The following is a 12895-nucleotide window of genomic DNA, read 5'->3' on the forward strand; positions in this document are numbered from 1 at the left end:
TTTTCTATTCAGTGTGGACAAACTAAATTTGAAGAGGAATACCCCATTCCCTGTGGTATAAAACAGCCAATTGCTGTTGGTATACCAATTATCAGTGAAGATATTTTCAAATGTCTTCTTTGAAAACATCTGTACTCCTTTGAAAATATCTCTACTCCTTTGAAAACATCTGTAGCTCAAGAAATTGTGGAAGATGTGTGACTTAAACCTTAGTTATATTTGCAGAGTGTAATAATATTACTCTGAAGAAACGTCTACTTATAGGATATGATTGTGTGGTTGTTTCTTGAGCAATTCATTAAGATAATGGGATTTGCTGTATGTAGGAATTAATGTATATTTCTTTTTATTTTTCTATGTTCTGAATAATAAAGCTTTCCTTCTGTATTTCTGAATTCGCTGCCTTCTGCTCCACACTACTAATGAATGAGGAGAGAAGTTGTACAACAGAATGAGAAATTTCTTAGCTGATAAACTTCTTTCCATTAATGGCCCACCTACCTGCTTTAGGCAATGACTAATGCAGTTTATGGCGTTATGATTTTTTTTTTCTTTTAAAGTTTATGATAATACATGATAGTGCTCTGTGTTTTAAGGTTAATCATTCATTGCTGGAGTGTTTGCATAGTTTTGGATAAACTATTTTGGCATTTAGTCCAGCTGAAATACATGACTTAGCTTTGAACATCCAGCAACAACATTGCGCTGTATCTTCAAATTCCACAGCAGTGGCATTTCCCACTAGTGAGATCTGAAGAGACAATTTGTTGGCCACAAGAAAATCATCAACCCAGAGCTTGCTAATTCCAGTCACTTCACTCCTGCATTTTAGAGTTTTGCTCTTTGCCCCTGAAAACCACAGGAACTTGTAGTGTCAGCTGAAACTTATCCTATATGCACATTACCAGTAGGCACTGTCTTGCTTGCATTCTCCCTGCTGTGCACCAGCAGCACATGGGAACAAGGTTTTCAGGGGAAACCTATTACTGCAGAGCAAGAGGCTCTCAGCCTCTGCCCCCAGGCCTTTGAGAAAGGTCTGTGATGTGCAGAATTTCCCCACAAGTTTCAGAATACCTGTGGCTTTAGGGAACCTGCATATTCAGCCATAGGTACAAAACCCACATCATTAATTGGGTTTTCTGAAGGAAGTGTGGCAAACTGACAATCAGTAAAATTCCCAGGTGTCACTCAGCTGAGAGTTCATATGTTTATTACCATAAAGAGTATTTCCCTGGCTTAATAACACTTGGCATTGGAAGCATCATTAGATCACTTAATCAGACTCACTGTGGATTGCAAAATTCTCCCAGTTTTCCCGAATTATTTCTGTATTGATCCAAATAACTTTGGTTGGAGAAAATAAATCCTTTAGAAAGGGCATCTGGTCTTTTGGAGAGGAAGTGTTTCTTAACATTTTGCTTCACTGATCAGTCTTTATCACCTAACTGTGCCTTATTGCCCATATAGATGTCAGCTTTAATGCACTACTGCTTTTTGTGCCTGTCCCTTTAGAGTGCAGAGGTCTTTATCACCTATATATTTTGATTATGATGGTGTTTCTATATACCAGTGAGAACATCACTGTCTGCAAGTTCTTCCAGTCCTAAGTTTCTCTTGGTTATTTCTGTACATCTTCAAAGTAAATTTGACATCCTTTAAATATTAGAAATGCACTTATTATTTTGGTTATTATCACTCTCACTCTTTCCAGGCACAAATGTTAAGTAGTTCCTGTACTTTTTATTTCTTTAGTAGTTAATACAGTCAAGGATCATAGTACTCCCTAACATAGTCAGTGGGGTGGGTTGATCTTGGCGGGGCAGTAAGTGCCCACCAAAGCTGTTCCATGACTCCCCCTCCTCAGCTACAGAGGAGAAAATATGACAGAAGTCTCATGGGTTGAGATAAGAAGAGGGAGACATCACTTACCAGTTATCAGCATGGGGAAAAAAGACTCAACTTGGGAAAATTAGTTTCATTTTTTTTACTAATCAAACCAGAGCACAGTGATGAGAAATAAGACATTCCTCCCACCACTCCCTTCTTCTTGGGGTAACTTCACTCCCACATTCCTTAGCTCTGACTGGCTCGAGGGAATGAGGGTTGCAATCTGGTTATCAGAGGTTATGTCTGATGCTTCTTCCTCCTCACACCCTTCCCTATTCCAGCAAGAGGTCGCACCCACTGGAAACAGTTCATCAAAAACTGCACTATGGGTCCTTCCTGTGGTCTGCAGTTCTTCGTGAACTGCTCCAGTGTGGAGGTCACCAGTGCTGTCAGCAGACCTGCTCCACTGTGGGCTCTTCTTTCCTGGGGCTGCAGGTCCTGCCAGGAGCCTGCTCCACTGCAAGCTTTCCCCAGGGCCCCAGCCTCCTTTGGGCATTCATCTGCTTGATCATGGGTCCTCCACGGGCTGCAGATGGATCTCTGCTCCACCGTCGGCCCCCATGGGCTACAGGGCGCATCCTGCATCACCAGGCTCTGCACCAGGGGCTGCAGGGGAATCTCTGCTCTGGCTTCTGGAGCATCTCCTGCCCCTCCTTCTCCACTGAGCTTGGTGCCTGCAGAGTCATTTCTCACATACTCTCACTCCTCTTTCCCAGCTGCTGGGGTTCAGGAATTTTTCCCTTCTTTAATCTGTAATCCCAGAGGCACTACCACTGACACTGCTGGGCTCGGCTTTGACCAGCAGTGGGTCCAGCCTGGAGCCAGCTGGCATTGTCAGATATGGAGGATGCTTCTGGCAGCTGCTTGCAGAATCCCCTATAGCTTCCCACTACCAAGGCCTTGCCATGCAAACCAAATACAATCAGCTAAGGTTGAACTTTTTATCACCATGACTTACGATATTTTTTCAGAGACAATGATTTTCAAAATGCAATACTCTTGTGGAGCTGCAGCTTTTTCCCTTATTTTTTTATATACCATTGTATTTATTGCATTTTGTTGGATACCATTTATTTAGAATTCTTTGATCTTTTGGTCATTCACATAGGTTACCAACATTTATGTAATTAGTCACAGATTAATTTCAAAACATTAAGATTCATTAGACTGAATCTTGAGCTTTGCAAATGTCTTGATTTATGTCTTATTTTCAGTGATTTCTACATGTGTCCACTGCTATTCATTATTATAATTTGTAGCCTTAAATAGGTTAAACTAAATTTGCAAACAGCTGTAATTTGAAAAGTGAGTATTAACTGCCATCCCTCAGGGCTGGGCCTAGAATCAAAGGTTGTTGTGATCAACAGGTTTATTTTTAAGTCTCTCATGTTTTCAGAAATTGAGTTCAAGGAGGGTGAAACACAGCACTTTGTGGAGATTGAAGTTCTCTTTGATGGAGTAAGGGAGATGAGAGAAGCCTTCACTGTCCACCTGAAGCCTGATGAGAACATGGTTGCAGAAATACAGGTAACAAGTTCATGCAAAGTCCTGAACAACAAAATCTGGTAGACAGACCTCTTACTTATTTTCTGGCTCATCATTTTACTCTTCTTTTAAGATTTGTTCACACCATCTTGGCTTGTATATTAAAAAGACAAAAAGGACATCCCAGCTGTCACAGTAACACCTAAACAAAACAGTTTGTTGTCAAGACAATAATGTTGATGGGGCAACAGATTCAATGAAAGACTGTAGTCTTCAGGGTATCATTCCAGGCATATTCTGCTCATATAATCAGTTTTAGAAACTGATGTCCTCTCAGAAACACTCTCTGGGAATACAACCTCTGTGTTGTGAAAAGAGTAATCTCAGGTGAAATATGACTTCTGCTGTCAAAATCATGTTAATATTATTCTTATTGTCTGAGATGAAATAGCCACACATTCTTGTTATTTAGCATTGTATCTTGCATACTTTTAATTCAAACAGTATACTCCTCTGATATGGCATAAAATGTTCTTGAAACTGCCTGTGTGCTTCAGCAGTGTCACACCATATATAGTCTGACTCCAGACAGCCAAACAGAAGAGACACAGCCTTTGCTGATGACAAACACTCCATTTCCACCAGGCATTAAAGCATACACTGCACATAGGAGGTTCTACCAGAGTACTGAAGTGATAACAAAAAAGCAGGGAGACATGGTTAAAGGTCTGGGATCTTCACTGTTCTGAAAAGAAAAATTTCATTTTAGCTCTTCCTTTTGCACTCTGCAGTGTACTTTTGGTGCCTCAACCCTTTCTCAGTAGCTCATCCAGTTGAGGTTTTAGAACTTCATTTGGAAAAATGTTTTGAAGGCTAAACATATTCTGATTGAGATCCAGCTTGTTTATTTGAATTTTCACAGAGAACTGTATTTGTATTTTTCATTGTCAGACAGCCAAGGCCATTGTTTACATTGAAGAAATGAACAGCATGGCAGATGTCACCTTTCCCTCTGTCCCTCAAGTTGCATCTCTGTTGATATATGATGATACTTCTAAAGCCAAAGACAGAACCAGTCCCATTGCTGGCTATCCTGTCATCTGTATCACAGTGAGTATCTCTGTGGAAAAATGGAACAAAATCAGTATATGGATTTTGTTCAGTGGATTTATACACCCAGTATCAATCGATATGGTGATGAGTCACACATATTAGTCACACATATTAGTTCGAGCTAGAATTATCCTTAGAGCTAATCTAATTTGTCTGGGTAATGAATCCATTTTCAGGAGGAGAAAAAGCATAGAAAGATGTTTCACTTGTTCCTCACTAAGAATAGTGCAATATTGATACACACATTGTGTCTGTGGTTGCATGACCTTAGTGCTTCCTGCATTATCCTGCCTTAATTTGTAGATTTAATATCACTGGAGATAACAGATGAACCATTGTTTTCAATGACTGCCACAGACTGTAAAATGAGTGCTGAAGGGAATACAGGCTTCTTTCATTTTTTTCACCAGTAGTTTTGCAACTGAAAAGTTTACATAATTATTCATATACCTTGAAGAATGTTTTGTCCATCCTCAGTTTGTTTTCCACTCATTCCTTTTGCACAGGAATGTCACAAGTTGAATGGTTCTAAATAAAAAAAAGAATCAAAGAAAATAAGTCTTTAAATGCAAAGTGTATTTGCAGAATTAGATCAAAGGGACAAATTAAAATTAAAGTAGTACGTGGGGGTGTAGTTTGTGCTTTCATAGCTATGCCACGTTTTCACCTATAAATCAATTTTAAATAATATTTTTTATTTCAGTAAGCATAATTAGATACCCCTTTTAATCTACCCTAACAGTGCTAAATACATCACTGTAAAAATAAACTGTGAGTTCTTATGAGATTTAGTGGGATTGTCAGTTCCATATTGTTGAGTTTTGTGACTCTTGATGACTTGAAATTTCTTTGCTGTGAAGCAAATAAATTCTTAGCACATCTGCCTTGTTCTGCAGGCCTGTAATCCTAAGTACGAGGACTTTGACAAGACTGGCTCTATTTGTGCCAGTGAGAGCATCAACAACACCCTGACACGGTACCGCTGGCTTGTGAGTGCCCCCACGGGCCCCGATGGTGTGACCAGCCCCATGAAGGAGGTTGACTTTGACACCTTCTTCACCTCCTCTAAGATGATTACACTCGACTCCATTTACTTCCAAGCTGGTTCTCGTGTCCAGTGTGCAGCTCGGGCTGTGAATTCAGATGGGAATGAGGGTCTTGAGCTTATGAGCCCTATTGTCACTATAAGCACATCAGAAGGTAAGGCATCATCACCTACTGCAAGATCCACAGGTCTCTTTTGGATCCCAAATTCAATCCTAACAAAAGCTGGTTACATGGTCAGGTGTTTTAACATCACCACGTCAGCTTTTCTTCTGCTGTTCATAGAGGTGGTGCAAAAACTGTCTTGACACTGCAAAGCATTGTATAAAGAAAAAGTTTTTCCTCTCTCCTAATTCTCCATGTGTTTAAATAATAATCCACATAGCAAACTTGTATGTTCATGAGAACAATATATAACAGGCAATTAAATTAGTGAAACCTGGTTTCTGTTGACTTTTGAATTCAGCTGCAGTAATGATGCAGTACAGTCTCAGCTCCTGTTAGGCACTGAAGAATCCACATGGGAGTGGCATATCAAAGCCTAGCCAGAAGCAAAATCTCATTTGGCATTCAGGCCTCACTGGATACCTGAGAATTGATGCCTTCCTTAACTAAAGACTGAAGCAACTGAGCCCAATAACAGGGCATGGACAAAATTTTTCTCTGGTCAAAGCATTCATAATTATTCATCCTTCTTGTTACATGAGACAGAATGGCTTTGTTATTTTAATAATGCATTATTTGGATTACACTTGACAAATTAGCAGAGCTCATTAGCTCAGGCTCAGGACTGAGTTGTCATGCATGAATTACTTCCAATACCTGAGCTAACTTGTGATGTGGAAGGAAAGAAGTGCAACGATCAAAGCAACCTACAAAAATCCTGAATGTTTTCCATTTTGAAGATGCCTGACCTGCAGTGCATAGACCAAACTCTCAAAAGGAATTCAGATTGTGCAAAAAACAAAAAAGGTATTTAGTCTCTTTAGCAATGTAATTTACATATTTACATTTAGGGAAAAAAAATAAAAACATGACAAAACTAAAACCACCACCAACCAAACCAACCAACCAAAAAGCTGTCATGTGCAGAAAAGAAATTTGTTTTGTCCTGACAGAAATTTCGTTCTTGGAGATGTTGAGCAACATTGAGTCCTCCAGAGCCAATAAGCTCTCCGAGAGGAGGGCCCTACCTCCTCTTTTCTTGAAACCCCTTAGAAATGGGCAAAGAGGACTGTTTCGATTTTCCACATCTGTACCTTGCAATCCTTTGGCCATCACATGACAAAGGACCAGAATGCAGGCGCTACTCCATTGAACCATGCAACTAGAAGTTGCATACATCTCAGATCACATGATTACAAGCCTAAGTTTCTGGTCCTACAAACTTGGACTAGTACTGGAACACATGGAACTTACACTGGAAATGTTTTCCAAAATAAGTTACACGTCCCCCTTTCCTGGAGAAATTCAAAATTCAAATTAACAAGGCCTTAAGCCACTTGATCCAGCTTTGGAGCTGACTGTATTCTAAGCAGAATATTTCTTCATGTCCTGTGACACAATCTTTCTAACTAAACTTTTGTTAGTGGTGGATCAGGAGACTCATGAATTTCTGTGAGGACATATCACCGCATACTTCAATCCAATGCCAAAACCAACTGAACAGTGGTCAGGTATCTTCCATAAAACTTAGGATGGTGGTAGGAAGTAAAACATATGCCTCTGAAAACCTCTGTAAGAAAGTATGGCACTTGGCACTGGCTTTGCAAATGAGGTTGACACATGCAACTGAAAAGACACCAATGCAATATCATCACCTTGTTCTGAAAATGTGATCCTGTTATCGAGTAATCATTTCTGTTTGAATCCTCTTTTGAGTGAATTCCTGTTGAAACGTCTGGAGAATACTTCTCAAAGTATTTATCTGTCATTGAAGAAAAGTCTCGTTGTTTTGAATACCCGTACCATGGAAGAAAAGTACATCTTAAATAGTGGAAAGAAAAGTATAGATTGTTTCCTATGGACATAAAGTAAGGTTGTTTTCTCTTTTTCCCACTAGGTCTTTGTCAGCCTCGTATATCAGGAGTAGTTGGAGCAGAGCCATTCTCTGCCAAACTGCGCTACACTGGCCCAGAAGATCCTGACTATGCCAACCTCATCAAACTGACAGTCACAATGCCACATATTGATGGTATGAGAAAATCACATGTGGAATTAGGAGAACTTATACAAGATGCTGTTATTCGAGCTATTTTACTGGTCAGGTCATTTTAAACAGACAAGTTAATAACATAATCTTTTAACAGTAGGACCAAAGAAAAATGTTATGAATGAGTAAGTGCAGTTTGCAACAAGGTGCATAAGATGCTGTATTGGTACATAGTCTCTGATGTGAAGAACAGCATTTTCAGATTAACTGCATAATTTACATCAATTGGGCTAGACCTAAGCTTTGTAAATCTCCTTTGAAGTGCATAGAAATATACCATTTAATTACTATTCACACTATTTTTATTTAATAATATGTTGTATATTAATATATCTAAATATTAATATGTTTAGAAATATTTTATTTGTCTTTTCGTAGTATACAGACAGTTATTGTGGGTAAAATTCTCATTCATACTTAGCATATCAATTTTCTTTGAATTCTGGAGTATAGTAATTGGTCTAAGTACAAAATACAAAAGCACTGCATAACATGCTTAGTCTTTGACAAAGTCTGGCTAAATTAAGGAGGTCTGACAACTGCCATGTAGTGATAGTGCTATAAATTAATATTTTTAGGCATGCTGCCTGTTATTTCTACAAGAGAGCTCTCCAACTTTGAGCTGACACTTAGCCCTGATGGAACTAGAGTTGGAAACCACAAGTGCTCCAACCTGTTGGATTACACAGAAGTGAAGACCCACCATGGCTTTTTAACTGACGCTACCAAGAATCCAGATGTGATTGGAGAGACCATTCCCTATCAGTACAGCCCAACAATCAGAGGCTCCAACACCTTGCGCTTCTACCGCAACCTGAACCTGGAAGCCTGCTTGTGGGAGTTCAGTAGCTACTATGACATGTCCGAGCTCCTCACAGACTGTGGAGGCACCATTGGCACAGATGGGCAGGTATTGATTTTGTACTGTATTCTTGTAATAAAATATTTCCCTCAGAATACATCTGTGCTAGTAGAAATAAGAGAATTATTTGTTCTGCATGAAATTCGTTATTATTTTCTCACAATACAGTTCTGGGGTGTTTTAGAGCAAACCGATCCCCCTTTTACTGTATAGTGAGCCAGCTTAGTCTTTTCTTAAAATGAAGGCCTTTTGAAGAATTACTTTTAGCACATAGATGTGTGATAACTATTTAATGTTCATTGTGGTATGTCTTAGAAAGCAGTTTTAAAACATGGTGGACAGAGTTTTTGCTAATAACAATGGACTGCAGTGTCCTACCAGCAGCTTGGTTTTGCTGATCTCTTGTTCATTGGGTAAGACGACCCATTAAGTGCAGACAGCACAGTGCTCTCACCTTACCCAGCAGAAAGTTACCTGTTCAGGACGCAAAAAAAGCTGCCAGTATGGAATGGTTGAAGAACAGAGCTGTGAAACTGGTTGGGGAGTTAAAAGCAAGAGATTGGAGAGAACTTCAGGTATACTTTAGAAAATTATTTCTAGAAATCCATAGTAACGTGGAAAGAAAAGGGTGCAGGATTTCTTCTCGAGCAGTGACAGTGAAATGAATCCCTGGGTCTACCCTGTATAATTACTATATAAGCCTGCTCAGGCTCTGGAGTACAGTGGCTGTAAATATGAAGTTTATGTACAGAAAAATATATTCAGGGAATAATCCTACAGCTGCAAGAAGGATTCATATCAGAGTCTATCCACAACTAACTCACTGATCTGGTACCCTAGAATTCCTTGTTGAACCACTATGAAAAGAGTGAGCCTGCTTTGTGAAATGGCCATAATTTCTCTGCTCTTTTGATGTTTTGCCAGGGATCCATCTGCTATGAGACCTCAGTAGACTTATTTGCACAAATTCTTATTTGTTTATCCCATTTTCCCAAATGGCATAAAGCAGTTATGGAAAATGTGTCATTGCCCACAGAAATATATAAGCATGTGCAGCAACAGAGCTAATTTACTACTAAAAGCATAGTCATCAATGGACATACAGATATGTAATTAGATAAACTGATTTTTTTTTTATTTTGTCATAATTACATGCCTAAAGTCCACCTTACTCCATGGGTGTTCACAGTAATCATAGTCAGTTTGCTGGACAAGAAATTGCACCAGGATCTCTTTAGCACTTGGTTAACTTCTTAACATTCTGCCCCTCTTAACTAGAGATGATATACTCTAAATCAGAAGATGAGAATAAAATGGAGCTTCTGCCTGTCTCAGATACAAAGTCCTTGATGGATGTGTCATCTCACTGCTTTGTCATCAGTTCTTGTACCTTGTCTTTTACAGAGACCAGTTCAGGGTCTCTGTCTTCATGTTGGAAGCTCACTGTCCACGCTCTGCTTGGGCTTGGCCTCTGCTGAAAGCAGATCCTCCTACAGGTGCATTCCATGAGGTCTGTGAAGCTGTCAAAGAGAAAGGGAAGGCATCCATCCAAGTGTGGGATGTAAACCTTACACATTCCCACAAGATAAAAATTATGCTAGTCTTCACTGTTCTTAGAATGTTTTCATTTCTTCATTTCTTTGACTCATGTTACCTTTGACTGTCTCCTTATGCCCAGGCAATATGCAACCACAAATTCTTATTTCCCATACAAAGCAACCATAAGCACACACAATTTGAAGCATCTGTATGAAGCTTGCATATGAAGCTATGCAAGCCACTTCTCCCTCAGTGAAAAGGAAGGAAGATCTGGTATGAATCCATTTTAAATACTTCTGTGTCCTTTAGACAAAAGGCTGAATAGCTGCTTTAGACAAATATGTATCTAAATAAAACCTATTTATCTCTATGTTAATATAAACAGAGGAGGAAGTAAGTACCATTCCAATATTTTAGTAAATTGGAAGAACCTGTGTATTCAATTTTGGAGGACATGCACAAGTGGCAATGTGGCCAGAGAAGTGACCTGTACTTTGCTGAGGCTTCAGAAGTATTATGTACTTTATCTAAGTTCTCTCGTTTACAAGCAGAGAGGGATCAACATGAGCTGTGAGAACCATGAAACTGCAGCTGTAGTAATACTTTAGTGCCTTCTAGGTTATGGAAAAAAAGGTTTACAGTATGTTAAGTGAAATATCAAGCTGAATTACTTCTAGCAGTGAAGCATTTCCCTGCAGCCAGTGTGCGCTTCACTGCCCTCCCTGTTTTCCCCACCTCCATTTAATTCTTCTCCAGGTTTGGTCTTTATCTTCACATGACCCCTCCAGCTGAGAGGGGAGGCAGTCAGTGCCCTATCTCTGTGGTTGTCACCATTGTTGTTTTTTTCTCCTTCAGTGAACAATTAATAATCCTCTTCTGTGAGAGGAAGGCTGGCAGCTATGGTTTTCACCATTTTTTAGCAGACAAAGGAAGCCCAAATTCTATTATACAGACAGAACAGATAAATAACAAAAACACTCTTACCATATCCTGCTACCACTGCAAATTTAATATATTGAATTTACCAGATACTTTGGCTAGAACTTTAGGCTCAACATTTTGTTTCCTGATTCTAGTTCTCCAGTACCTGTGTGGTCAAACAAAGACAGCCGTGTTGATTCAGACAGAGAGATTTCACAGAAAGAACTGGCAATATCTTAAATGATGTGGACCTTCACTTCATGGGAGCTCCTGGTATGGTAGGGGAAGAGGATGAACTTTAGTAAGCAAGAAGTGAGGTAGGAGACCTGCAGCTGGTGCAGTTCTGGCACAGCTCCTAGTGTTTGCTGAAGGCTGCAGCTGTCTTGCCAGTTCCCATGAACTCATGAACTGTCATAATACATACAGAGAAGGTCTTAGTTTTCTCTTTTTTTTTTTTTTTTCCTTTGAGGCCTTTTGATTGTGACCCACTCTGTTTCTCAATTATTCTGTGCATGAGCAAGCCCTGTGTGAGATAGATGCAGCACTCCTTTCAGTATGCAGTGTGACGGTTTCTTCCTGGGGTCTGCCCAAAACTGAAAAACCAGGCATTTATGTATCTAAACATGGACTTAGATGTGCAGTTTAAAGAACTTCTACCTAAAATTAAAGACCTGCTCATCTTTAAATTGAGCTAATTAATTTGGATTAGAGTTCTGTACTTGTTAAGCTCAGCTTTGATGATTAACAGTTTTCTTTAGGACAACCTGCAGTCACAGTCTAAAATTCAGTGTCTACATTTGGATATGTATAGGCCTTAAAAAAGGGGAACTCTCCTATTTGAGGGCAGTGTTCCAGTATTTTTAAATATCTAACAAAGATTGGGTTTTACTTCGTGGGGACATTGTGAGAGCCAAGTACTACATCATCTCACATTCTCCCAACACAGGTTCTAAAACAATGACAGATATTCATGAAAGAAGTGAAAAAATGAGTGAAAACCAAGCAAGTGACCATACTTTAATGAAGTGTACACTGAAGTACTGGCCTACACTTATTTCATGGAGTGTGAAGTATCATTTGATCCCATTTCCTGCTGTTATACCTGTTTGCTATAGCCAGGCAGTTTGGCATCTGAAGGCTTCTGTATGATTCTGGCCAAGTATTTATATATGGATGTTGCTTTCCATAGTTTCAGTCTGTTGCCAGACTTGGAATAGGGAAGCAAGGAAATTACCATTCAAACTAATTTTATTAATGACAGCTCGTTAATCAGGTCTTTTATAGGAGCAAGAAGGTGAAGAACATGTAGTAAAATACTTGAATGTATAACTTTATACCTTGAAACTATGATAATTGAGTATGGCTGAAGAGTTCATTTTTTTCTCTTCAACAACCAGTTATTTTTGGCCCAAGCTGAAAATGTCTTTCTTCCAATATGTTCAGGTCACATTTATGCTACGCATGTTATGGCACTGAGCATTTCAAAGTCCCGTCTGCAAACAGGTTTTAAAATCACTAATGTACTGCTGCACCTTATACAAGGCAGCCTGCAGAGGGTTTTTATTACACAGAAACAGTATATTTCCAGCTTTATAGGAACTAGTTTTACCAAAATCGTACTTTAAGGTGAAAACTCACCCTATTCTGAAATTGTTACTAGATGTTGTAAAATTCAAACAGACAGAAATTTCTGTTTTCAGATTTTTATATTCACTTTAGCGACTCCAGTCAAGTTTAAGAAAATTCTGCAACTCATGTCCCCTTGACATGGAACCTCTCTAAAAGACAAACATTTTTTTTCTCTAGCTGCAAATGTGCATTTAGTAAGCTGT

The 12895-nt window shown here is 39.2% G+C and overlaps 1 protein-coding gene across 1 annotated transcript in view; it reads left to right on the forward strand.

Moving 5' to 3' along the window:
• FREM2 (FRAS1 related extracellular matrix 2) overlaps positions 1–12895 on the forward strand; it is a 117916-nt gene that overhangs the window by 87448 nt on the left and 17573 nt on the right. Inside the window, exons 12-16 of the mRNA XM_063149213.1 lie at positions 3284–3414; positions 4324–4482; positions 5382–5685; positions 7592–7723; positions 8320–8651. Of these exons, the coding sequence (XP_063005283.1) occupies positions 3284–3414; positions 4324–4482; positions 5382–5685; positions 7592–7723; positions 8320–8651 (1058 nt within the window). The remainder of the gene's footprint in view (positions 1–3283; positions 3415–4323; positions 4483–5381; positions 5686–7591; positions 7724–8319; positions 8652–12895) is intronic.

This window comes from Melospiza melodia, chromosome 2 (assembly GCF_035770615.1).
Source record: "Melospiza melodia melodia isolate bMelMel2 chromosome 2, bMelMel2.pri, whole genome shotgun sequence".
NCBI classification, from domain to species: domain Eukaryota; kingdom Metazoa; phylum Chordata; class Aves; order Passeriformes; family Passerellidae; genus Melospiza; species Melospiza melodia.